The sequence below is a fragment of the Podarcis erhardii genome, assembly GCF_964252035.2.
Source record: "Podarcis erhardii genome assembly, chromosome: 12".
NCBI classification, from domain to species: domain Eukaryota; kingdom Metazoa; phylum Chordata; class Lepidosauria; order Squamata; family Lacertidae; genus Podarcis; species Podarcis erhardii.
Genome location: NC_138513.1, coordinates 48867453 through 48894850, shown reverse-complemented (window position 1 = coordinate 48894850; position 27398 = coordinate 48867453). Strand labels below are relative to the sequence as shown.

At 42.3% G+C, this 27398-nt stretch overlaps 2 protein-coding genes across 6 annotated transcripts in view; one reads left to right on the top strand and one right to left on the bottom strand.

The window, feature by feature from the left end:
• COA1 (cytochrome c oxidase assembly factor 1) overlaps positions 1–6450 on the top strand; it is a 53623-nt gene extending 47173 nt beyond the window's left edge. For 2 of the 4 annotated variants that reach the window (XM_081834876.1, XM_081834877.1), the window contains exons 2-6: positions 483–538; positions 2186–2289; positions 3828–3979; positions 5189–5265; positions 5779–6450. In XM_081834876.1, coding sequence (XP_081691002.1) covers positions 2196–2289; positions 3828–3979; positions 5189–5265; positions 5779–5875 — 420 coding nt within the window. In that variant the 5' untranslated portion in view covers positions 483–538; positions 2186–2195 and the 3' untranslated portion in view covers positions 5876–6450. Of the gene's footprint in view, positions 1–482; positions 539–1848; positions 1996–2185; positions 2290–3827; positions 3980–5188; positions 5266–5778 lie in introns of those variants that run through there. The other 2 variants (XM_081834878.1, XM_081834879.1) reach the window with 2 other exon arrangements.
• A 1390-nt stretch (positions 6451–7840) lies between these two features.
• On the bottom strand, positions 7841–25643 carry STK17A (serine/threonine kinase 17a). Of its 2 annotated transcripts, none has more exons than XM_081834833.1 (7): positions 25451–25643; positions 16346–16558; positions 14341–14485; positions 13886–14012; positions 13108–13156; positions 12841–13017; positions 7841–10855 (listed from the first exon to the last, which is right to left on the bottom strand). In XM_081834833.1, the coding sequence occupies exons 2-7, from the start codon at positions 16489–16491 to the stop codon at positions 10531–10533; spliced, it is 969 nt and encodes a 322-aa protein (XP_081690959.1). In that variant the 5' UTR covers positions 16492–16558; positions 25451–25643; the 3' UTR covers positions 7841–10530. The 2 variants fall into 2 exon arrangements, with proteins under 2 accessions (XP_081690959.1, XP_081690958.1); XM_081834832.1 differs by lacking the exon at positions 25451–25643 and adding an exon at positions 24588–24905.
• Between the last annotated feature and the right edge of the window lie 1755 nt (positions 25644–27398).

Genomic DNA, 27398 nt, shown 5'->3' with positions numbered 1-27398 from the left:
CCCTGCATTACAGGAATCTCAGCATCCATGATAGCTAGCCATCCAACCTCTGCTTTAAAAAGAGTCCACAACCTTCTGAGGGAAGGATAAGGCCGCGGTTCCTTATCACACAAAGCTGCCATTACTTTTCTCTGTGCTCTCCAATTGCTTCCTTCTTCTGTGCCTCTGTTCCCCTTCAAGAAAATGTTTTGCCGACTCCATCCTGCATGAGTCAATTATGAATGAATAAGATATAACTTTCTAAGACAAAAAATGACAAGATAGAGAAGGTAGACTGGAAGAGGGAATAAGCCAGAATAAAAAATGAGGCACAGACGTTTCAGAATATACACGTGATCTTGACTACAAGATCCAGAAGCAGAGATGTTTTCTGGCTCCCAAAGTAGTAGTTAGGCCTTGTCATCTGCTCCTCCTTCTTCTTCTATAGGAAACAGAGATATTACTGTTTCAGAGGAGCTGAAAAATCCTGTTTTTTATTTCAGATTAGCTGTTCTTGACTAAGAAGATCAAACAACCTGTAAAGGAGGAATGTAAAAACGTAGGCACATCATCATAATAGGCTTCTGTCCTTTTGTACACCCTGCCGCTTGCTGCACACAAAAGAAAGTTAAATTCTAGTTAGGGATGCTTTTGTATCCTTCATTCCCCCAAGATATTCTGAAGGAGAAAGGATTTTAATGTTTCTGTACTAGTGTTTCCTCTTATTCCACTCATGTAAGGTAGAACTCACCAGATGAAGAAACATCTGACTTGAGGGAGACTTCTCTCCTGTAAATAGCTGTCCCCCTTCAACAGACCAGTGCATTTCTGTCACTGTTATTTGGAAAATGGACATGATCTATTGAGAATATTTTTAGGCAAGCCCCATCAAAGCTAATGGGAGTTGCAGTTAATTCCATCTCAGTGTGGTTTATGCAGACGAAGCTTCTGCTGTGGAGTGTCATGACTATTGCAGTCACATAGGTGTGGCTGATCCTGTGACTCTTTCCGATTTAATTGGGACTGTCCACATAGCCTCAGATGCAGAATGGTACTATGATTCATCTAGAGATGGTAGTTTATAAATCTGTTTCAATTACGCTGTGCTTATGGTTTTTTTGTTTTTTGTTTTTTGTAAATGATTACTTATAAACAGCATGCATTTACCCTGAAAGGCAGAGTTGGCAGAACCTGTGGCCCTCCAAATGTTCCTGGACCACAACTCCCATCTCTGCCCATTGGCCACGTTGGCTGGGGTTGATGGGAGATGTAGTCTAGCAGCACCTGGTGGGCCACAGGTCTCTGCTTAAAGGAGACCTAAATAAAGGACAGTGTGCCTTGTTCACTCTGCTACTTGGATTCTTGCGATTTATACGCATAAATCACTGAAAATATTTACAACTTTCACAGTTGTCCTGCTTATTTACATACTGCACAGAAGTGGATAAGAGCCTTTCATACAAATAACACAGTAAGCTGTTAAACAAAGGAACAGCTGTAGCCTCCTGTACTCAGCTGTTTAATGGTATTCTCTGCTAGTCAGACTCATGCCCTTTTACTTTCACTGTGTATTTGTCATCTGTCTGCATGACAAAACAAAATGACAAATATGTGGTCCACATGAAAAGGGCAGAAGACTAAAAGGATGAGGGGAGAGACCATTGCAAAACCTTCCTGTTTTTCACTTCTGTTTTGTGTCTGTGCACATGCAAGTGAAAGCTGCTAAAGTGCGGCAACTGTGGGGTTACTGGACACATGGCTTATTTATCCCTCCCCACACCTTCTTAGCGAAATTCACTCATAAGGTTTACTTTCTTTACTTCAGGGTGACATTTCACTAGCCCCCCGAAAACCTGAATAATACTCCCCTGTGTTTTATTTAGCACCTAATGGGAACCTGCAGAACAATATGCTGCTTTTCTGGCTGCTGGCTGCACCAAACGAGTTATTTTCTGCTTGGCAATTAGTGAAGCAGCAGCATCCCTAAAAGAAACAGATAAACATATTCAGGCTGAGGTGAGGAGCCCCTGCTCAATTCTCATCTAGATATCATCTGAGTGAACCATGGGGCCCTCAAAAATGCTGAATGATGCACGGAGGTCTTTCATTCAGGCCTATTTTGCTGGAATATTGAAAGGGCTTTGGCAACATTCCCTTGTTTTGCTAATATACAATAAATCTATTTCTGATCCTTCTTTCCCCTTAGGGAACAAAACATGCCAGCATCCTTGAGAAAACTTCAGCAAATGGCTCTTTATCTGGCGGTTGTGTCTGGTGGAGGAAGTGCTCTTATGTATTACTACATACAAAGTAAGTTTCATCACAGTTAGCAAGTTAACCCTGATCCACACGTTCAGCAGAATGAGATGGAAGAGCATTGGGTTGGTAGAATGCAAGTTACAAATCACATCTTTGAATTTCCAGCATGCTAAAAATTCTGTGAATAGAAAACCAGTAGTTACTAGAGAAGAACGTTCCTCCCTTCAGTGCTAGTTTTCTGCTTGCAAGACAATTGTACATAAAGTAGTATTCTGAAGTAGTATCCCTGACTGTCATCTTCAGTACATCTAAAACAGGGGTAAGAGATCTCTGGGCAGGGGCGTATGGGGTGGGAGTTGTGGTCCAACAATATCTGGAGGGCTGCAGGTTCCCTGCTATATATAATTGTTAATGGGAAGGGGTGTGGCCGAGTGGTGGAGTGCAAAGCAACCCAGATGCAATCCCCGTCACTTGCAGGAATGACAGGAGAAACTCCTTTCTGAAATCTTGGGAGAGCTTCTGCAAACCAGTGTAGACAACACTAAGTTTGTTGGACTAAGGTCTGATATGGTATAAGATGGTTTCCTATGTTACTATTTAGAGACAGAGGTGGTAGTGGAAATGATATGACTTGACCCCTTAAACTTTCAAGTCAATTTTATGCTCTGTATACAACAGTGCTAAAAACAAAGAGAAGTCTACAACCATGCAACCTAAATTTTGTGCCCCAAATGTTGAGCTCAACTTGTAAAAATTAAGCAACTTTATGTAATTGCTCTTATTTTGCATATTCTGCAATGTTTACTATTTTGTATAATTGATTGAATTTTCCCATCACTGGGAGCAGCAGACAATCTTATGCAGTGTTAAAATGCTGCTCTTATCCTCTGGAAATATTATTCAACTACTGGCTTTCATTTGTGCTTCTGAAATTTCAACAGTCATTGCCCACACTCTTTCAAGGAAGCATTCACAGCTGTAACCAGAAACTTGTACTAAAAAAAGAAAAGCAAACACTCTTGAGAAGCTTAATTTTGCACTAAATGTCACATTTTACACCTTTTCTTCAGTATCTTAGAAATGTGACATTACACAGACCTGTCTGTAAAAATTATTAGAAAAGACTAATGCACTTTGTGGCTGGGACTGCTATTGGCAGTGGGTGGAATATAGTCATGATTTGTACCAGTAGAATTATCTTCACCTGCACAAGAGGCTGGTTTTCTCAGACTCCCCAGTGGTTTTTGGATAACGCCGGCTGTTCCAGGCATAGCTCCCAGTATCAATGTTGCTTGTGTAGGCCATGTACATACATTTTAAACAGGCCTTACACATTTGGAATGAGTAAGTATAACTGCAGTCATCTGTCGCCTTTGATTATATATTTTGAAATAACAAGGAAACCTTCAAATTTAGGTTATCTGTAGATAAAAGTAGAAAGGGCACAGTGCCATGGCCACTGTGGCTTTGGTACCTGTCAAGGCAATTAGACACCATTCTGTCTCTGTCTCTGATTAATATTTATCACTATTCCATTTCTGTTTAATATTAATACAATAACTTGTTTGTGTCTTTTCTCTTTGCTCCAGAGAATTTTGCCAGAACACAGTACTATCAGCAGGCTCTTGAGCAGCTTCATAAAGACTCAGCTGCCCTGGGGGCACTTGGTGCTCCTCCTCTTAAAGTCCATTACATCAGGCTGACTGACAAGACCAATTGTGTTGACATGTCAAGAGCTCAGGTAATACCGGCTGAATTAAGACCTGATGTGAGAGAAGAGAAGCAATGGGGAGGAGTGCTCTACATTATAGCTTGACCACAGGATTTCTTAGAATATGTTTGAAGATGTTGTCTGCCGTGCCATCAACTATCTCAGCATAAAATTACCATGCTGCAATGTTAATAGGCTAGGATTCCATATACTGTACCATTAAGACACTACTATTTCAATCTACACATTTTCTTATAACATATCTGCTTTAAATCAGCCTTGTCTAATAAATAGTAACCACATCAACTTGGTGCAGATCTTATACACCAGCTTAACTTAAAAGTCTGGATTTATCAAAGAATTTGCCCAGCAGCAGAGAGCTGAATGTGCATATGATGAAGTAGTGCTTCAGTGCCGGGGACTGGTTTGTAGCCTAGTACCAGAATATATACTTTTCATGCAAAATGTCCCAGATTCAATCTCCAACATCATCATCTTGTTGTTGTTGAAGCAGGCTTTCTATTATTAGATTATCTCCTGCAGGTCTTGGAGAGCTGTGCCATTTGACTTACATGGTATTGGGTTAGGCAGGCCAGTGGTCCGGCAAGACAGTTTGTATTATGCTAATATAGTCTCTGTTGGATGGGTCCACAAATGGGAATGAGTACCCTTAGACAGGCTCCCTAGTCACACATAAGAAAGCACAACTAGCAGTCTAGCAAGTTAATAACCAAATTGAGTGCAGATTGTACTGCACTGGGGGGGGGGAGGATCAGTGGCCCTTCAGATATTTCCAGACTACAACTCCCATCATCAGTGGTTGTTGGACATGTTGGCTGGGGATGATGGGAGTTGGGAGTCTTAACATCTGGAAGGTCACAGGTCTCTCAAACTGTCCTAATGGAACAGAGCTTTCAACAGCTACTAAAAACCTAGATTGGATTTGCCCATTCTTCTGCAGTAAAGACTTAAGCTTATGTGTGACCTAATAAGGAATTATTTGTATGAATGTGCAAAGGATAAATGGCTTGTTGTGCTTAGTTAAATGCCTGCATGGTTGTCATCCTGATATAATTTGGAACTTCAAGACAATGGATAATTTAAATTCTGTTCTGAGTTACAAGTTATTAAATATGAATTTTGCTTTGTTTGACTTACTTCTCTCTCTCTCTCTCTGTGTGTGTGTGTGTGGGGTGTATTTAACAAACAATCATAAGAATTCGACTTTTGCATTTACAGTTAAGGATACCAGTATCTGGAACAAAGTCAGCTGGTTATCTTTATGTCTGTTCAGAGAAGGACTTCACCCTTAACAGGTGCGTACTAGGAGATTATTAAGTGCATCAAGTATGGACTAAGTGCCATTTACAAAAAGTTACCTTTGTGAAACAGGTTGCAGTTCTGCCATAGATGCAGTTGCATTGCCAGTAGACCGATCTACATGCATAAATTAAGCCAAGGTGTCAGCTGAATTGCTATTAGGTGTTTCCACCAAGATCATTTCTTCTATCAGTTTGGAAGCAAATTCTGGCTGGATAATATGGTAACGTTACAGTGTTTCAGCCTGATGCTTCACAGGGCTGGGGCCAATGAAGCTTGTTCCTCCCTCTGCTTTTCAACATTGCAATGTATCACTATATCGCAATGTTTGACTGATGATACATCACAATGTTGAATAGCTGTTATCGCCCAGCCCTAGTTCCTTAATGGTAGCATTTCCCAAGCCTTTTAATGTCATTGTGATGTTAAGAAAATACTACATTAGCAAACTTATTCTAAGTAAATACTAATTACTGGATTTCTTCCCCTATCTTTCTGTGGTTGGATAGCTGGCATCTGCAAGAAGTCACACTGAAGCTCCGTAGCGGCCAAAGTGTTCCAGTCTTCCTATCGTCACAGAAGGATGCTTCTCAGCAGGAGATGTAAAAATCAAAAAGTTCAAGACTTTGGGGGGGGGGAATGATTTGTGTTGTCACAAATAAAAGTTTTTAATGCTAGTTGGGAGCCAAAATGCTTGGTCTGCTCTTATGTAGGGTCTGCTGTTATGTAGAAGGATATTCTACCATGTAGGGCATATACCCAAAGCTTTTAGCTTTCCACATGCTTTTGAAAAAAAGCTATCCTCAGCAAAAAATATTGGGTGGCTTCCTGTAGCCAGGATCCAACAGGTTTCTTCAACTTTATCAAGGTAGCATAGTAGGGGTTTTCCCTGTGCACAACCGGTTCTGGCCTTTTAGGTTCTGGTTACATAATAAAAGCCTTTTTTAACATAGGACAGAATAAGACTCATATCTGTTCTGGAAGCTGCTGTGCATTTAACAGATGAGTTATACACCTTTGGCTCTCCAGGTGTTGCTGAACCTTCAATTCTCATCACCCCTGGCCATTAGGCCCTGCTTTCTGGGTTTGGAAGACCAAAAGCTCCCCACACTTGCTTTATAAGTAACATTAAGGACAGTATAGCACCATCCCATACAGATGGCCCCTGGTAGCAAAGCCTAGCTCAAAAAAATAAGCTAGCTGATTTGTTGCCAGCATACAGTATTGCTACTTCAAGAGTGCATGCCACCTTAATCCTACACTAATTCACAAAGCACATGCTATTTCATAAAGTACATGCCACTATCCCTTTAACGTCAAAAAAAAGCTGCCAACAAAAGATGCTGCCTTGGGGGGAAAAGTTTAAAAGTTTCACAAAGGTGAACTCATTTACAGTGGTGCCCCGCAAGACGAATGCCTCGCAAGATGGAAAACTCGCTAGACGAAAGAGTTTTCCATTTTGGAGGTGCTTCGCAAAACGAATTTCCTATGGGCTTGCTTCGCAAGACGAAAATGTCTTGCGAGTTCCTGCGGGGGTTTTTTCTCCCCCCCCCCCTTTTCTAAGCCGCTAAGCCGCTTATCCGATAAGCCGCTATAAGCGCTAATCCGCTAAGCCGTCAATGGGCTTGCTTCGCAAGACGAAAAAACCGCTAGACGAAGAGACTCGCGGAACGGATTTTCGTCTTGCGAGGCACCACTGTATTAACCACCTTAGTATTTGAATATATTACAGAGTGTGAACAATTAAAGATGTCACATACATTTTCCAAATAACTAGATATTGCTCTCATTGTTAATGAGACTGATGTTGAAGGAATGGATGGCAAGTGGACATTTCACTGTCATTCATCTACTTCCATTAGTAGCACTTTTCAGTTGTGTTATTCCTTGCATCATGATCTGATTAAGCCCAATGGTCACAGAATAATTTCTAGCTACAAAGAGAAGGCAGTGCTTGTGTAGAGCAAATAAACTGATTCAGCTTTGTTGAATATTCAATATGCTAACAGAATTTAAAATAAAATGCTGAAGTCAGGGAAACAAGTTGAATTCTAGCCAGTTCAAGGAAAGAAATGCAGCTTTTATCTGAATTCCTACTGGTGTGTTGACAGAAGAAAAGCAATTATGACAAAGTAACCCTCTCCTGATATAGCACCACACTAAATGAAAACAGATTTCTTTATTGACTTGTGGCACCAGTTGCAAACCTCAACCTGTTTCACAGTTGTTCTGGACTACTCTCAGACTTCAACTGAACTTCATGGAAAATAAAGGGCTGTCTCCTACCTGCACAGTGTAACATTTGCTTTTTAGTAGACACTGGACACTGCTGAAACAAATGCTACAGTCAGCTATTAGAAGGTGGCAATGGCTTTCGAAAGGCAATGAGGCCATTAATGCCCCAGTTACAATACTTGATGGCAAAGCTTTGGGATTCCAGCTACTTCGCTTTAGCACTTATGAGGAACAGAAAACCACTTGAGCTAAGGGCTCCCTAAGACTTGTGGAGTTTATTACATTTTTAAAAAATGTAACGTTACAGTAGGTAAGTGCTAAAAAACATAATCAGAGAACAGGAAAAACCAGTTTATTACATTAAAGCAAATGGTTTCACATTTGCCAACCGATCTTGTGTGTTTAAAGGCACACAGTAAGCATACATCTGCCAGGAGTTTTCAGAAATATTTAAAGGCACAGCACTTCTTTACATTACTATAACTTAAATTGGTCTGACGCATTTTGCTTTGGATCTCATTTCATCTTTCCTTAGATAACTATAGAGTACTTAGAAGGAGTTGATCATAATCTAATTTAACTCTGCCATCCCAGGTATCTGATACCTAGAGGTGGTAATTTGCAATTGATCCAGCTAAACCCATGTGCTGTTTCTCAGAAACTCAGTAGTTCCTGTAAGAAAAGCACCATAGCTTATGAGAAAGGTCAACTCATTTCAGAACATTATGAACTGCAGCTACAGGAACCAAAGCCCAGAATCCCTTTTTCGACATTTGGAGAATTTCCCCTTCCTACTTTATACAGGCACTTATTTACATTTTTCATAAGGTTAATTTTTGTACTGTAGCATTTCAGATTGACAGTATTACGCTTGTGGAATTAATTGGCATCCCTACGTATTAGCTACTTTTTCCAATACAGAGTTACTTAAATTTTGCTTATAACTTACATTAGACTTCCACATCATTATACAAACTTGCAACAATTTGTGAACTGCACAAAGCCAACCTTAAGGCACAGCAAGTTAATATAACAGAGTACAGCAAAGTCTCCAAGCAGCCAACCAAGATCAAGCTGGCCTTGTTAGAAGTACATTTAAAAACTCAAATATTTTACCAAGTTTACTACTGTACAATGCAAACTGAAAGGTAATGGGACAGACACACACAGCACTTGAAAATTTGCCTTTTTAATGTGTGCTGGAAAAAATGAGTTGTGCTTATTTTCACCAGCTCCACTCCCTCCCTACCAGAGACCCAGCCCATTTTGGAGGTTCTACTACCGGCTACAGCCTGCAGTTGTACCACCCACCATTTCAGTGGGCCCAGCAATGCCCAGCAGAGGGACATGTCTGCCACATCCAAATCCTGCCCAGCACAGTGGTTCAGGACTTTGGATTAGTCTATAGCTACGTCTAAGAGCAACTTAGAATTTGGGCATAACTATTTTGGTACTTTGCTGCACTTGGTGAAAATCAATGTTTATCAGCTTGTCCAAACAAGTGGAATACTTATCAATGCTCACTTGCACTGGGATAGCAACCCCAACCGTGAATAGTTAAAACACAGGATATAGTACAAAAGCTTTACACATACCAACAGAAGAAGAAAAAAGAACTACCGCTTTCTGTTTTTTTCTGTAAGGGCATTTAACTTGCATGGCACAGGCACCCCTCCCCACATACCCATCACCCGAATAAACAGGACAACATTGCTTAGGGTGAAATTAGGCCACAACTTTGCTGGCTACAGATGTAGAGGTTTAGCATATGCATGGGGTATAACCACTGAACTACCAGCACGCCTGCTGGGGTATACCTGTTAGGGGTCAACCCTAGGTAAAGAGGTCCTATGACACACATCAAGTAGGAATCCCCTGCAGGGCTGCCGCCTTGAGGATGCTATGGCCCTAGCCCCAGCCTGGGCTTCTGGAGAGATGCGACTCCTACCAGATCCCTTTAAGGGGACACCCCTGAATACTGGAGGAGCAGGCAGAGGCTACACCCTCCTCTCCACCAAAGACGGCTTACCCAATGCCTAAACCGCCACTCAAGCCAAACTTGGCTACATCTGCAGCCAGGTCCTAAGGCCCTGAATGATATTTTGAGAGCATTTGAGACATCATTACCCATGCCTGACAGGTGCACACCACCATGCCTGAAAAAGCACATTCTTGTCAAAAGTGATGTCTGGTGTGCCAAATCACCCTTCTGCCAGTCTCCTCAATTCTGTGCACCACTGCAGAGTTCACCGCTTTCCTTGCCTTGGTAATCTTAGCAAATTCCAGAATATGCCACCATTGACATGCCTTTAGCAACTCAGACCAGCATATGGCCATTTTAGGGTATAGTTCATTTAGAGCCTTGAGGTTATCCACGATGGCCAAAATCAGGTCTATGCACCTTTCCATGGGCCCAGGTCATTTTTGCCCAGCTGGATGACTAACAGATCTAGACAACAGGATTTGATTCTAGAGGACAGGAAAGGCATAAGTTGTTCCCAACACATACTCCTGTGGCCCAGCCATGTTAAGCCAAGTCGGCAGCCCAGGAAGATGAAAAAGCAAGGACACATGCCCAACTCTGTGGCTGCATATCCAAATTCTTTTTTGGTGCCATACCAAGGTGGAGGGAAACTGGCCCAAGTGAAGTACCCCAGAGGTGGACCAGCTAGCCAAGCAGCCTGCCACGACTGGCCAATTTTGGGAAGGCTGCAATCTGCTTCCCCCGCCAGTGTAACGACTCAATTTTCATCGTGCCAGTTGGAGAAAACCCCTCGAGACACAGTCCACTGCCAGATCATGGTGGGGTGGTGGGTGTCATCCTGCAATGCTGCCTGACCAATTAAGGTAAGCATACACATACCACTTCCACAAAAATTAAGATGTTTGGCACAGTTTTCTCATTGACTTTTGAATCCTACTTTATCAAGAAATGTATTTGCATATAAACGTACATTTGGCAATACATAAATTGGTCTCCCAAGTTAATGTTTCAAGGTCTCAAAAGAGCAGAAACAAGTTGCAATTCAGTAAATAAATTCTCCAGGTATTTCTTGCAGCAATGGTTCTTCAAATTTAAAGCGCTTGGAAATGGTCTTCTGTTCAACAATTTTATCTTTTTCCGATTGCCTACATTGGCCCAGTGTATATGAAGCTACTACAATCAGCTCTTCTGACACTAATGACTCTTCTGTTTTTTCTCCATCTGTAGAATTTTCAGAAGTAAAAGCTTCTTCATTTACAACAACAGTGTTTGCTTCCTCTGTGTTCTTTATCCAGTATATAGTATCAGGAACATCCATTTGTGCTAGCCAAGAATGTACCAAACATTCATCTGCTGTTGCCCGTTCCCTAGAGAGAAAAGAGGGAACACTTGCTCAAAAAGACTGGCCAAAAGGATGAAATGCTAAAAATCCAGTTCAGAACACATTATCCATTATGTCAACAGTTTCCTCCCACTAGAGATTCATCATTAAACTGATCTGTGCTTAACATGCATTCAGATGCAAATTTGGCAGTTCCATCTTGTCAAAGCCATGTTTAACCTTTTTTCATAATAGTCCCCATGCAGTGAAAAAGATGTTGCATTAATTACTTGCTTATAGTATGTTTTGTACAGAGGGCAGGCTCAAGTCCACCTCATACCATATACAGTGGTGCCCCGCAAGACGAACGCCTCGCAAGACGGAAAACCCGCTAGACAAAAGGGTTTTCCGTTTTGGAGGCGCTTCGCAAAACGAATTTCCCTATGGGCTTGCTTCGCAAGACGAAATGTCTTGCGAGTTCCTGCGGGTTTTTTCCCCTTTCTCCCCCTTTTCCTAAGCCCTAAGCCGCTTATCAGCTGATCCGCTAAAAGCCGCTAAACCGCTAATAGCGCTAATCCGCTAAACTGTCAATGGGCTTGCTTCGCAAGACGAAAAAAACACTATACGAAGAGCCTCACGGAATGGATTAATTTCGTCTTGTGAGGCACCACTGTAGTTAGTTAGGCAGCTGGCTGCTCAAAATTGCCTCTATCAGGCAGAGAAGGGTATTTGTGCAGCAACTTGTCAATTGGACTGGCCAAACTGTTGCAAGTCTTCCACATAAATCTTTTACAGAAGTGTGATGACAAACCACATAGCAGCAACCAAGCTACGTGGTAAGCAACGGTAGACAACTGCATCTAGATACAATTTTGTTGCCTCCATCTGACAACTGTTTTATGTGGCTCACATTTTAGATCACTAGAGAGCAAGTGGATCTTGAGAGCCCCTTCTGAAATTTTAGAATATTTCTACTTCAATGTAAAGATTTGGATTTTCCTAATGTTAAGATACAGTCCACAAGTGGGTTTTAAAAGCTGAAATGGATTTTCAGTAGTGTTCACTTTGGAATGGTCACATGAAGTCACAAGTAGTACTGTATATGAATCTGTAGAAATGTACAATCTTCAAGAATTCTAAATATTTTGAACGTTCCTCTCCAAAGAGTTCAGCTACTTTACCAATATCATAGCAGTTATATCCTTTGAGCAAGTTTTCTAGTTTAGGCTTCAAAACTACTGAAGAATAGCTAAATTCACTTCTGATGCAAAAATCAGAGACAACTTCCTGAAATACATTGTAACTGCAATTAGCCAGCAATCTATAGAACATGTTTAGAACAGTAGTCTGTGGATGCCTGAGTGGCTTTCAAAGCCAAGCATGTGAAGAGGTGGGGCCTCCAACTTGCTTGTAAATTCAAGGGTTTCCTAATTATTCAAATAGCTAGCAGGTCAGCAGTAAATTGATGTTTTTCACGTGCTATGCTGCATTAGCTCCCGCAGTAGAAGAAATACTGCTACATTACTAGAAGAACTTATGGAGTAATGTGTAATTAAATTTGGTTTATTTCGGGGGGGGGGGGATTTTAAAAGGTGGGAAAACTTCTTTAATTCAAAGACATTGATTACTTCAATGCTTAAAATTCATAGAATACCTCTATAAATTTATGGAAGCATACTTTTATGAAAAACTCACGACCTTATAGTACATAAAAAAGTGAGAAATTGTAAATTAATAGAGATCTGTCCTGTATCAGGAAGAATGTGGCCCATGCTACTGTGGGTAATCTGCAAAAAAATAATCAACGTCAATGGCCTGGTTTGAATGTTAATGCTGCCACCTTCATAGACCATGGTTTATTAATATTAGGATCCTGGTTTAATACCGTAGTTAAACCAGAGTTGCCCATTTCAGAATTCGGCTTCCATAACCATGGTTTCATAAACCAGCAGTGTTTCAACTGAACTGAATTTTATTTGTGCCTTGTATGGTTTAAAGCAATGAAGCAAAAAACTTTTAAATATAACTTACTCAGGCTTTTTAACCAGAAGAGATTTGATGAAATCCACAGCAAATTCAGATATAAGGTCAAAATCCTCAGAGTAATTAACATTCATCTGAGATATATTTAAGAATGTTTCCTGTTTATCGTTTCCCAAGAAAGGTGATACTCCTGTGAGCATAACATATGCTAGCACTCCAATGCTCCTGAAATATAAAAAAAATAACACACATAAGCTTCTTAAGAGGAAAACTTGCAGTTTACAAAACAACTATTCAATAAAGAGCTCTCCTTACCACATATCTGTTGCAGTGCTGATTGGATCGTAACTCAGAATTTCTGGAGCTATTGTAGGGGGAAAAATAGAGCTGGTTGCTATGCATTCTACTAAAAATGTGAACAATTTAAGATATAGATGCCAGTAGTATAGAATCATCAACCTACTTCTGTAGCTTTTACCAATGAAGGTATCAGAAGCTTGAGAACTAATAAAGGTAGCTTGCACTAATTCTGTATAGGAATTAGTGCCTATAGGATGCACTTTTTCCTCTCCAAAAATGAAGGGGAAATGTGTGTGCATCCTATGGGGCGAATGCAGGCTTTCGCTGAAGCCTGAAGAGCCCCACCGCGAGCCCCACAAGCTCAGGGGACAGCGGGGAGGTGGAACGCCGCCATCCCGCTGTCCTCCGACCTGGTTTGGAGGCTGGCAGCGGGCTTCCCCCTCCCCCAGCCCCACAAGCTACCAGACCCGTAGCTTGTGCTCTGGGACCCGTTCTGGGGGCTGAGGAAGCTCGGGCTTCCCCCGCCCCAGCCCCGCGCCTGGGGGGGGGGATAAATTTCCCCCCCCCCAATCTAGGTGCGTCCTATGGGCCGATGCGTCCTATAGGGCAAAAAATACGGTATGTTTCTTAAAGTGTGTTCTTGGATATTCTGAATCACTGCCACAACTCAATTACCAGGTCTTTGAAGAGAACATGCATTTTTGAAACTATGACTGATACATTTAATCTAAATATTTGGATTACCCCATTACTGCTTGCCCATTATCACATTAGTTACTTTCTAAGAACTTACCCACATACTCAGGTGTTCCCATAATTTCTCTTAGTTCTTCACTATTCTTCATTACTCTGGAGAGGCCAAAGTCAACTATTCTGACATCTCCCAGTGGTGATTCACTGGTTAGCAGAATATTCTGGGGCTGAAAATAAATGAATAAAGGTAGTATTAGCAGAATCTATTAAGAAATCCAAAGCAGTCCTAATGGATTAATATTTGCTACAGCACCAAGATAATAGGTAAGCCTGTGTCTGCTCTTTGAACTGCAGTAGGCTTTGCTGCTTGCTGCCTTTTAATTCTCTGCCCAAATTTAGATTTGAGCAGCTGACACGATGTAAACTGATAGCTGGGTGACCACCTACCTGTCTAAAATGGCCCATAGGGTGGGGCGGGTTCTGGAAATGGTCCCCCACTCTGAACTACAAATTTGGGTCTTCATATTGCCTCCATACTTCTAAACCATATCTTACCTTCAAGTCAAGGTGAACTACATTATTTCGATGCAAAAATGAAACACCTTCTAAAATTTGCCTCATGAGACGCTTAACCTCTTTTTCCTTGAAGGCATCATCTCTTTCAGCTACACACTGGTCAAATATTTCTCCTCCAGCAGCACTGAGGAAAAACAGATATATTTAAACTTTTCTAGAGAAGAGAAATAATACCCAACAATTCACTCCAATAGCCTTATTGCTCAACAGAGTATGTGAAATGTGTATGCTTGCCTTAAATAGGTCAAACTGGTAAATAAACAGCTTTTCAGTATTCTGGTAACCTACCTAGCCATTCAGTGACCTAGTCCAAATGAATTGCTAAGCAAAACCATGACTAAGCATGAAAGAGCAAGCGTACTGGTACTCAAGATGAAAAATAATGGGTGCTTTGCTCCTTCCCTACTCTTTCTGCTGCTGTGCTACCCCAAAGTTAATCCATGGCTTGGCTCAGTTAGTGTTATGATTTTGAGAAAAGTCATCTGAATATAGACAGAATCAAAAAAATAATTCCACAGCATCAGGACTAGCTTCTCTTTTACTGATCCAGTCCCAAAACTGTGAGCGCCAAAAGAAAATGTCTAGGCACTCAACCCTGAGTGCTCAGTGGAAGGACAGATCCTGAAGCTGAGGCTCCAGTACTTTGGCCACCTCATGAGAAGAGAAGACTCCCTGGAAAAGACCCCGATGTTGGGAAAGATGGAGGGCACAAGGAAAAGGGGACGACAGAGGACCAGATGGTGGGACAGTGTTCTCGAAGATACAAACATGAGTTTGACCAAACTGCGGGAGGCAGTGGAAGACAGGAGTGCCTGGCGTGCTCTGATCCAAGGGGTCACGAAGAGTTGGATACGACTAAACAACAACACCAGACCAAGCAGTCCTGCAGGAACCCCCCCCCCCACATATTTTGCTACCATGCTACCCTGCCAAATACCCGATTCACCCAACAGCACAGCACACAGCTAATTTTGAACGTTAGTTGATATATCAATGTCGAAAACCAGGTATTGCTCAGCCCTAGTTGGGGTGTACAAATACTGCAGCCAGTCATTTATTTATCCAGCAATTACAATTACTTAAAATAAATGATTCAAAAGAAATTGGATGTTTTTATTCATGTGTAACTGTCTTATTGTGCATTTTACTATGTATTTTACTGCTGTTAACATTCTTGAGCAGCATTTCATAGACAGGCAGGATGTAATTAAAGAACAAACAAAACAATACAGAGCACTGTGATATTAGTCTCCAAATTCTCAGGGACTTATGGTTCCTGTACTAAAAAACTGTACCAGAGACAAGCATTGCTTTCCTAGTTCAGTCATATATCTAAGCATGAAAATAGGAACTTTCCACAATTCATAGTAGTTATGCTTCAATGAGTCAATATGTTCCAGGAACATTAGGAATCTGCTGGTTAGTGACGAATCTTTTTGAAGCCTATAATTATTTTCTTAGAATAAAACATCCTTAAAGACATATTTGATATTTGTACTGCTGTAAACCTCATACCTCTAGAACCCCAAGAACACTTTACTTGGGGAGATATCTTCAAACACTAGTTAGGCGCCTCATCAGATTGAGGACCCACTAACTTCTCCTTTCAACTTCCTTCAAGGTTTCAGCTCTGAGGCTGCAGTCCTACAGAGAGTAAACTCCCACTGAAGTCAATGGGCTATCAACCAGTATCAACCAATCCTTTCCATGCCATGGTCTGGTTTCCAGTGTTTAGAACCTTAAAGCTATGTACTCTATTTTGCTGAAATCCTGGCAAAGTCAGTATCATTGGTAGCATTAAGTTGCTATGGATGAACCGTTAAGACAATACACACACACACCTGGTTATGCACCATTTTGAAAAACTAACAAGAGCTCCAAAAATGGGGCAAAAATTTGGCACTGCTTTTGAATAAAATACGTTAATGATAAATCCTGTCATTTTATAAACCCACCACATGATTATAATGAAATTAATACTTACTATTCCAAAACCAAAATAATTTCTGTTGGTGTTTCATATACTTCATGCAAGTTAATAACCCAACGATTTCGTTGTGCCAGTTCCAGAACTGCAATCTCATGAATTATCTCCATCCGGCAATCTTGGCCCTTTCTTCTTTTCCTCATGAATTTGGCTGCAAATTCTTTTTCAGTTTCTTTCTTTACACACTTTTTTACTACTGCAAATTTCCCCCTAGAAGAAATAAAAGTTAAGTTAGATGCAAATTTCAACTACACACAGGCCCCACATTACACACACAATGTGTTCCCTGGAAATTGTTCATTAGGCAAGTGTTTGCATAATGAGTTGACGATTTCCATTATATCCTATAGTAATGAATAACTTGATTTGTCTGATCTTGTTCACAAAAATGGCTGTCGCTGATCAACAAAGAACGCATAAAAAATAAGGAAGCAAGGAAGTCAGATTTTCAGATAAGTGAATCTGTAGAGTGTTAGAAACTCAGGTAGTTAAGCCAGGCACCACATGAAGCCTGAAAACTAGGTTCTGGGCGCAATAACAGAATGTCTGGGAGCCTTTTTTTTTTTTTTTTGTATAACAAGATTACAAAGCAGAAAATGAATTAACTCCAGCTAAAATCTTACGTTCACTTTACATATAGTCCAGTCCTCACCTGAAGACTGAAAAAAACAAAGCTTCCCCTGCCTGCCCACTTAGTATTCATACAGTATGTGGGTCCCTTCTCCAGTCTTCAGAGAGTGGGGAGGCAGATAAAGGTCCTCCTTTCCTTCCACTCTGCATACAAACTCTGGATTCTCCCTAACCCCCACCCCTTTCCTTCATATTACATATATCTTTCTGGCACAACAACTAACACGTATTATAGGCCTACAGAACTGACAGCAGACACACACATCTTGAGTATCCAGTTTAGTTTGCACAAGACTTCAGTGTCCCTGAATGCCCCCACTCCTTAGTTTGTTTAGATTTTAAGCACAACTGTTGAGAGTATGAGGTAGACACCTTAAAGTGCACTACTTAAAACTAACCTGCTAGTTTATATGAAATTAAAACCATATCATACATTAAAAGTACATTAAACAAGGCAACTAAAACTTAATCAAAACATTGGGTTTAAAAAAAAGAAAAGCAGAGAGAGATGGGGAGAGAAAGGGGGAGCGAGTGATGGAGGGAGGGAGCCCAGCAGCAAAGCACCCAAATCTCCCTCCATGAGGAAAAGAAAGGGGGGGGGGGGAGAATGCATGCATTGCCACTGCCTGAGTCCAAACCAGAGGCACATTCCCGGTTAAAGGGAACATACACACAGCCAGGCCATGACATGGCCTCCCTGAGGTGGAGCCACGGTTGGGCTTCAGGGTTTGTGTCCTGGTGGCTCAGACTTGCACTGACCTCTCCCCACCCTCAAACTCCCATCCCGTTCGCTTCTCCTTTCCCACTCTGGCAACTGGCTAAAAGAGCGGGGCAGTGTCAGGAAGCCAACCTGCAATGGCGCCTGGCACCTGTGAGGTACCAGAGCACAGCTCCAACTGAGAAAAAGCCTTGCATGTGGACATGAATACTATTAAGACTTCTCAGATTTATAGTCCACAAAAACTGAAAAAATGTCAACCTATTAACTCTCCGTAGTCTGAAATACCAAATTTGTCCGCATGAGCTGATAAGCAGAACAAGTACTGATCCATTTAAATTTGTAACTTTCATTAAAAATCCTTATGCTTTTAATATGTATACTAAATTTAAGATTCATGTTTTATTAATTAGTCTTTAAAAGCATCATTCATCAAAACTGCCTTGCTTTAAAAAAAAAACCCCTGCACACAAACACAGACTTGGACATACAAGCTCCACTAAAATTAATGGTAATTAGTTTCAAGTAAATGTGGCTAAGTGCAGGGCGTGAGAATTTACTTTAAAAGGCAAACTAAGGAGAACCAGGAAGTTGGAGCACTACAGGAATACAAATGTATTTCCCCCAGGAAAAGGAAGGTTTCTTGGTTGGGTATGGGCTATGAAACATGTGTTTTAATTGGGAAAGAAAATTCTGGGTAAAGTTAAATGGTTTCATTAGCTAAATCTGATGTCTGCAGTATGGCATTGGCTAAAAATCTGAATGGTTTCACTGGAACTCAGAGTTGAATTAAAAAGAGCTCAATGTCATTTCTTGAGACTACCAACCTCAAAGGCATGGTTTAAGTTGGCATGCCTCCTGGCTTGAAGAAAAGAAACAAAGGCCCTACTGATCACAAGTCAAGCTCAATAAGCAAAATACTTTTACGTCATATGTTTACCCACTCTCTGGTTGTCATGGATCCACTAGTGAACATCTAAGAATGTGACATCAAATAATAGTTTCTTAAAGTAAACTACAATATCATGTCACTATTGTGGATGCTATACGTATTAATAGTAACTTCAGGAAAGAAACTAATTGTTTTGAAAGTGAGAAAGAGGATTTGCAAGTAACGGAACTGCATTTGATTTACAGAATTCCACACTATTTATACAGGGATATTCAAAGTCTTCCCATACATTCTGGATTGGGGGGGGGCATTGTAAAAGTCATACTCTACTGCCAGCAGTTCCTTTTTCAATGAAAGGTTTCATTACTTGTGTTGTTTTACTGGGCAATTCTAAGCATGTTTACTCAAAAGCAAGTCCTAAACAATTCAATGGAACATACTCCTTAGGAAGCAAGACTACAGACTTAAGAGGCTGCAATTATAAGATGAATTAGATGTAGGACAGAAGTGAATTCTCTAGTTAGGTTCAATATGCATAACAAAGAATACATTCCCTTAATTCTCTTTCCTATCTCAAACATTGTATTTATGAAACAAAATCCATTTTTTTGCATTTTAATATGAAAATATTGAACGTATAGTCAATTAATAACATTTATTAAAGTTATCATACTGCATTGTATTTTAAATCTTACAGCTTTTTGATATTCTGTGAAGCTTATTGTAAGTTGCATGCAATTTAGCCATACAGTAAGCCTGCAACTTACGTGGGGGTTACGATCCAAGGATCACACCTAAAGCCAAAATCGCATATAGCCAATGATGGGTAGAATTGCCAAAGTCATTTTACCTGGAACCCCATGCCCTTTCTGCCTGTTAAAAAAAGTTAGTGTTTTGCCAATTGCATGAAGCAATACACACAATTTAAATGTGTTTAAGTTGCAGGCTTAATGTAATTTGTAAATAATGACCATATGAAGCTATCTTATACCAAGTCAGACTACCGACCCACCTAACTCAGTTCTGTCTACAGTGCAAGTTCCACAAAACGTTACAAGGTTCACTAGGAGATATATGAACTTCCTAAGTTGGCTTAAAGGCTCCTGACCAAAAATTCAGGTATACTGACATTTGATCCCTTTTGGGACACAGAAAGTAAAATGGCAAGTGTGTTGTGCACATCATTTTAAGCTGCAATGCTACTTGTAAAAAATCACCAAGTTCACCTTGCTCAATATTTAAGCATCATACTATTTGCATGTGTCATCTCTATTGCTCTAGCAACTAAACTACTGTTATTTTATATTACATTGTAAATTAGGGAAAGAGGCTAGTATCCCTAATGTAGATGCCAGCTACTACCAACATAGATTTAAGCAGATGCAAATGGAATTTATGACAGATTTAGAAAGCTAAAACAATTATTTTAATATTTGAAGGCAATGAGACTCCAAGTAATTGTATTTTGGGCTGAATTATAGGTTTATCTATTTGTGATCACTCTGGGAGAATCTACATATATGTCTGTACAGCACCTAATCCTGGCTTTTCTACTATTTCCCTTGAATAAGTACAGGAATTTATACAAGGAAATAACATGGGTTGAGGGCAAAGCAGATTTTGGCAAGGTATGCAAACATGAAAATACACAATAACCCTCAATATTTCCCACTCTTTCCCCTATAATCAACCAATGCATTAAATGCTACCCAGAAAATAAGTGATGAGAGCCATACCTTGTCCATCTTCTAAGGAAGGGAAGGGAAAGCTATGGATTTACTTACCATGAGTATTAGGATGGGTCAGAAGGGTACGCAATCTAATACAAGGTACATTTTCAGTCACTTTCAGAAATGGTTGGAACACTATGGACAGTGGCATTTAGTTTTCTATATACTTTTAAGAAATTAAAGCCATCCAGACCTAAGCCTGATGTTCTCTAGCAAATCCAGTTACTCTAGATCAGGTCTCCCCAGTCTGGTGCCCTCCAGATGTTTTGGGCTACTCCCACATCTGGAAGGTACCAGGTTAGGAACATAGGAAGTGTCTTCTACAAGTCAGCCCAATTTAGCTCATAATCATGGGCATACCCAGGATTTATTTTAGGGAGGGGCAGGCTTTGTGTTGGGGGTGGAGACAGAACTGAGTTATCTGTAGCAAAATTGGTCAGTTAGTTAAATATTTTTATTTATTTACTTGATTTAAGGGGGGCAGCTGCCCTCCCCGGCTATGCCCAAGGCTCATATGTACAAGCATGCTACTCTCCACCAAATGGCAAGGATGCAATCTTTTATGAACCTCAAGTGAGATTTTATTTATAATAGGTGTTGTTATGCTTTACTGAGCTTCACAAACAAAAAGACACACACATCCTTATGTGTGGCAAAGTACACAGAACCTCTACTGAGTCAGACTGTTGGTTCATATAGCTCGATACTGTCAACACAAACTGGCAGAAGCTATCCAGGTTGTTGACAAAGAGTCTTTTCCAGACCAATCAGGGACATGCCAGGGATTGAACCTAGGTCCTTTTGCATGCAAAGCAGATGGTCAATCACTGAGTTATGGCCCTCCCAGATTGTGGAAGGCTGCCCTTCATCATCCCTTCCCCATTATTGTCCAAAGTGATTTCTCAATCAATTAATTACAGTATTTTTTGCTCCATAAGACGCACTTTTCCCCTCCTAAAAAGTAAGGGGAAATGTGTGTGCGTCTTATGGAGCAAATGCAGGCGGGAAGCTCTGCTCAGCGCTCCCTTTAAAGAGCTCGCTCTTTAAAGGGAGCGCAGCTCTTGGTGGAGCCTTAGCCACGCGCAGGCTCTCCCTGGGCAGCGGGATGAAGGCTCCCCTTGCCTGGGAGAGGCTGCATGCGGCTATCCCATTAGCCAGGACAGCCAGCGGGATCGTTGTGCTGCGATCCCACTGGCTGTCCTGGCTTCTTGCTTAGCTGCACACAGCCTCTTCCGGGAAGGGAGCCTTCATCCCACTGCCTGGGAGAGGCTGCACACGCTATCCCATAAGCCAGATCCCTCTTGCTGTCCTGGCTTCTGAGATTCAGAATATTTTTTTTCTTGTTTTCCTCTTCCAAAAACTAGGTGCGTCTTATGGTCTGGTGCGTCTTATAGAGCGAAAAATACGGTATATAGAAATCTATCACATAATTTTTTAGTTTGATACTGTTATCCTGTTGGCAAAATAGAATGCAAACCTCAGAAAACTGTGAACAATGTAATTTCATAGAAACAGAATTTCATGTAAAAATACACTTTTATGCTATTTAGGTTCAGAGACTGTGTTTACTTCTGATCTCTTCATTGTGGACAATTGCCAATAAAAGACTTGATGACCATTAAGCAGGGACTCAACTACCACACAAAGTCACAGAAATTATTTCTTTATCTTCCACCTGCAAGTTTTCATAAATTTCTATCAGTGCTTCAATACAAAAATACCCGAGTATAATCCTCAGGCCTTTTTTCAATAGCAGCTACTAGAACTTTTGTGGGCTTTGCTATCTCCAGCTTGTTTTGTCTGCAAGGAGAAAATACCAATAAATGAACCAATATTTCAGTACAGCCATCTACCCATAGATATGTTATCCAACTATAATTACAACAGGCTAGGAAGCCTTCTCATTCTGCTAGTTATATCATGATCCCCAATACAGGTTTGTTTTGCACATTAAGACCAAATATTTTTTAAATAAATAAGTGTAGGTTATTAGTATACTGGCAGCTTTCACTTTAAATTGTATTTAAATGACATATTGATTTACTGTATTTTAACATTCCACACTCTGGAATTATATGAACTATGAAGAGGAGGTTCTAAGTAATTTAAATAAAAACACAAACAAATATTTCACTATGCAGAGCACTGACTAATATGCAGAATCTTGCTGTAGTACACTTGTTAAGGACTATCACTGCACTATGGATTAGGGAATAGCATCCCGCAGTAATTCAACAAAAATAATTTCCATGGATATTTTCATATATGAAATTAAAGAGATCTACATATGAATTCTGCTAACATGGGAGAAAACTCAGAACAGCAAACATACAGTCCCAGCCATATTATTATTATTATTATTACGCCCAATTTAAACCTTATGCAGATACACTTAATGCCCAAAGTTGTCTCTGATCTCCTGCCTAATGTTTAGCCACAGTCTGCTATTTGTCAATGAAACACACATAGAATTGGTGCCGCCTGCATCTACTTTTCATTGACTGAATTGTTTTGTTTTGTATTTTGTTGCAACCTGAAGATTTTGGTAAGGACAGGACGACTACACCCTTGATGATCATATTATGCTGCCTCCATTTTGGAACATTTTGTCTCCTGAACGTCGAAAACCCAGAAGTAAATGTTCCAGTTTTTGAATGTTTTTCAGAAGCCGAACGTCCAACACAGTCTCTGCTTCCATGCAGGAAGCTCCTGCAACCAAATGGAAGCCGCACCACTGTTGTCAAACATTTTGGAAGCAGAACAGAGGTTTGACTGTATTATTGAATTTCCTTTATTGCTTTTGAAATATTTTCAGGTTTTGCTAAATTTATATGATATTCACTGTGAACATGGTTGAATAAATCTCTACTCAAATATGACAAGTATTTCTACAAGGAAACTGCATATACAACATACATGCATTTTTAGATTTAAAAAACACACACCAAAGACCACAAGATCAGTACTGTAGTATGAAATAAGTATACCTTCATACTGGATAGACTCACAACTCACGTACTTTAAACAAGGGTGAAGTATAAAACCTTCACTCATCAGTTACCTTGAATTTTTCAAGGTTAAGTGTACATCAACCAGTGGTGTATCCTTAAAGCAGGCATGTCCAAAGTCCATTTTGGGGGCCTAATCTTTGGTTGGCCCTTATGCATGTTATGTTCACTTCATCAAATCTAGCCCTCTTTGAAAAAAGTTTGGGCGAACTCACACCTCTGATCCCTACAAAATAAAGTACACTTCCAATAGTGCACAAAATACACACTTTTGCTCATAGAAGTAGACTGCCAACAACTCCTATGTGACCGTTAAACCTGGAAACAACACTGCCCCAAAAGGGTGAAAACCTGCTTTTGTAGGGCAGAGGGGTGTGTACGGGGGAAGAGCACAATGTCTCTGTGGCATACAAAGCCAAGATACCTGATTCCACACATATAGGATCAAATATATTTTGCCAGGTCACAAATGGGTGGGGTGAGGGGAGGGAGAGACACAGGCTAAAAGGGGAATTTGTGGGAACCGTTCTCTCCCACCATCCCCACAAACAATGAAAAACAAAGTCTTTCTTTTACACCTTGAAATCACTCAGGCAAGGATTAGGAGGAGGAGGAGAGTAGCAGGAGAGCCACCAGGTCTTATTTGTTTGTTGCATTTATAACCCACTTTTTTCTCCGAAGAGTTCAATGTGGAGCAGCATGGCTCTCCCCTCCATTCCCACAACCCTGGGCTGAGAGGCAGGGACGCCACCCCCCCCGCCCCAGCTTTCCGGCAAAGGGAAGGGGAACTGCTCATCTCATGAAACTTATACGCCGCTTGATTGCAAGAAGTCTCGAAACGTTTACAAAAAGGTAAAACGAGAAGTCGGGGACGGGGGACCAGATACGAATTTAAAAAACAGGCGAAAGTTAGAATACTAAGGCAGGTTGTTAAGACTACCTGCGCTTCCCGGGCCCCTGGCCAGGCTCGTCTCGGCAGGGGCGTCTTCAGCTGCCGCCCAAAGGAGCGCAGCGAGCCCCGAAGTGGCGACCGAGGTCTTGCAAACGCGGAGCAAGAGGTCGCGCCCCTTCCCTCCCCGGCGCGCTCCCCACTGCGCCCCACTGCCTCTCTCTCTCTCGCAGCTGCCCCGGAAGGGCGCTGAGACGCGGGGCCTCCTCCGCCCGGCCGCCTCCCCGCTTCTCCCGCCACGGGCTCGCAAGAAGCAGGGCGCCCTTCCCACGTGCAGACACGGGCTGGCAGCGGCCCCCCCCCGCCGCTCACCTGCCGAGCTCGCGGCCGGGGCTGAGGCCGTATCGCTCCTGGAAGGGCTCGGTGAGGATGCGCGTCCGGATCTCCGTCAAGAGGCCCCCGCGCCGCGGCTGAGGGGGCGCCCGGCTGCCCCGGGAGCGGCGCGGCGGAGGCTTCTCCTCGGGACTCATGGCGAGAGAGAGAGAGAGAAGTCCGAAGGGGGAAGAAGGCAGGCGGGCGGGCGGGCGGCGGCGTCCTCCTCAGCCCCTCGCCGGCCTTTGAGGGATGGGAGGCAGGCGGCGCTGCCCGGCTTCTGCCGCTCGCTCTTGCCTGAGGTAACTCGAAGCAGCGGCGAGGAGGCGGACTGCGCCTGCGCGGGGGAGGGACGGAGGGGAGGAGTCTCCACCGCCGTCGCAAGCGCCCTTTGGGCCGACGGCTTAAGAGTGGCGGGAGGAAGCCACGCCCTCTACGCCAAACCCCGCCCCGCTGCGCCCGCCCAGCCAACCGCGCCTTATCGGAGGGTAAAGGTCGAAAGGCCCCGAGGCAAACGAGGAAGGGTTCCGGGCTGGGCGGTTGGGCAGCGCCACCTGCAGGCTTGGCTTGGCGCTGCGCGAGCCTCAACGGACACGCCGCCTCATTCTAGTAATCTATTTATTTCCCGCCTTGTCCCCTGACAGGGTCTCAAGGCGGCTTACAGAAAAAAATATGAACATAGGAAAACATAGGAAAAGACAATTGAACATTAATACGTAGAACTAAAACACACACACTAGATAGATAGATAGAGAAATGGATAAATAGATCTATTAAAATTACAGATAATTACAGTATCACAAAAGCCCCCTCCTTAAAAGCAGTCAGTTCCCAAGGGGCTGTTGGAACGAGGAAGCCTTTACCTGCCAGAGGAATGAAAGCCGGGAGGGAGCCAGCCTGGCTTCTCAAGGCAGGGAGGAGTTCCAAAGGTGCCTGGGAGCAGCCACCACCAAGAAGGCCCTCTTGGTCCCCATCAAGCCTGCCTGTGAGGGTGACACTACATCAACATCTTGGCTCTGCAGCCATCCATGCAGAAAGAAAAGGCGTCATTCGGCTTGTGCAACACCCCCCCCCCCGAAATTTGGAGAGGTACTAACAGCCAAGAACTTAAAACATGGGAAGGGGGAAAAGCAACAAACCTAAAACAGAAGAGAAAATTGAATAAAGGTGTGCAGAGCATGATAGGCATTTAGCGGAACCCTGGCTGGAACCCAGAAGAGGAGCTCACTCTATTGACTTGACAAAAAAAATATTATGGTATGTCTGTATGATCTTGTCTGCAACTGCAAATAACTGCAAACTGAAAAAGCAGCCCCCACAAGACTTCTATTCATGAAGAACTGGTGTTAGTGCTATTTTCAATTAGGGCCAGAAAAACCTATAGACAAGTCCCCAACCAACAATGCTGCTGTATATACTGACCTGAGCTCCTTTGACTCATGGATGGCTAATGTGTGTCCTGGGTGCTGCATGGCCAGTCTTGAGGTCAGGCTTGGCTGGGGCAAGGCCTCCAGCTTGCTTCTTCCTGCTCCTCATCTTGAGAATCAGCTCCTTTGCTTTGGAGGACCTTGGTGGGAACTCCTGCCTGAGGTTGATGGAAGTCAATAATACAGTAAGACCATGATTTACGCAAGGGTTATGTTCTGTGGATCACACCAAAGCCAAAATTGTGTCTAGTCAAAACCCATTGGGCTCAATGGTAAGTGGGGTTGCCAAAGTCATTCTTCCTAGAACCCCACCCCTTTAAATTTTATTTTTATTTTTGGCCAATCACATAAAGCCGAATGCACATAAGTTAAATGTGTGCAAGTTGTGCGCTTACTTACTGTATGTAAATGTGAATAGCATAGCAGCTACCCAACCTCAACATACATACCCAGGTTTACTGAGAGCTAAGTGTTAGTTGTGCACAAGGTTGTAGCCGTACTGTGTTTAGTTTACTGGGGACATGTATGAAATTCTAAGCAGCCAATACTGGTTAGAGTGCAGCAACAGGACACAACAGTAAGATTACCAGAATTTTTTTCAAAGAATCCGGGGTCACTTTTTTTTTCTGAAACGAGAAAAAAAGTTATTAAAAAAAATTTATTTTTTTTAAAAAAAGAAATAATGTCTTCTCTTCTGTGGTCTCCTCTGTCGCATGGCCTTCCTCTGGGCCCTGGCCTGTTGGAGCGTTAGCCACCATGGAGTAGGCTTGGGTCGGGCCTGGGCTTGGCCCCGTGTCCTTGCCCTCCTGGTGCTCTCCCACCTCTCCTCCGCAGCAGCTCCCCTCTTTCCCCCCCTTCCTCTTTCTCTCTCTTCCTTCTCCTTCTCCTCTCCTCCTTCTCCCTGCGTCAGCTCCAGGGTTTTTCCTGGTCCCAGAGCAGTGCTGGGCAGTCGGCCGGGCACTCTCGCTCCCGGCTCAAACTGGGTCGTGGGGGCATGTGTGTCTGCAGTTCCCCCTGTTGACACGCCGGGCATCCCTGGTTCCCCTTCGGTAGTGGCGGTGGCAGCGGCAGTCTCAGCAGCCCGGAGCCAGCCTGGTAGCGCAGTTGGTTCTGGCTGGCTTCAGGAGCTGCTCGCTGCCGTGGCGCTTGCCATTTTGCCTCACCGGAAGTCCCCATATGATGTGTCTTTTGCCGTTGAACCAATCACACAACATTCATTCCCTACTAATAAATCTACAACACTTAAAATATAAATCCAGGGAGATTAAATGAAACCCGGGGACATTCTGGGGATGGATTTAGTCTGGGGACAGATCTGTAAATCCAGGGACTGTCCCCAGGAAACGGGGACATCTGGTAACCATATCCAACAGGCCAGGGTGCA

Bases quoted from the DNA above. Each gene is read 5' to 3' on its own strand.
- STK17A (XM_081834832.1), bottom strand. From the start codon at position 24,745: ATGAGTCCCGAGGAGAAGCCTCCGCCGCGCCGCTCCCGGGGCAGCCGG. The intron at 14,486-16,345 runs GTAAGTATTAAT...GTTTTTCCTCAG, and splicing joins ATTATTTTGGTTTTGGAATA to TGCTGCTGGAGGAGAAATAT. The intron at 13,157-13,885 runs GTAAGTTCTTAG...CCCCTACAATAG, and splicing joins GGGAACACCTGAGTATGTGG to CTCCAGAAATTCTGAGTTAC.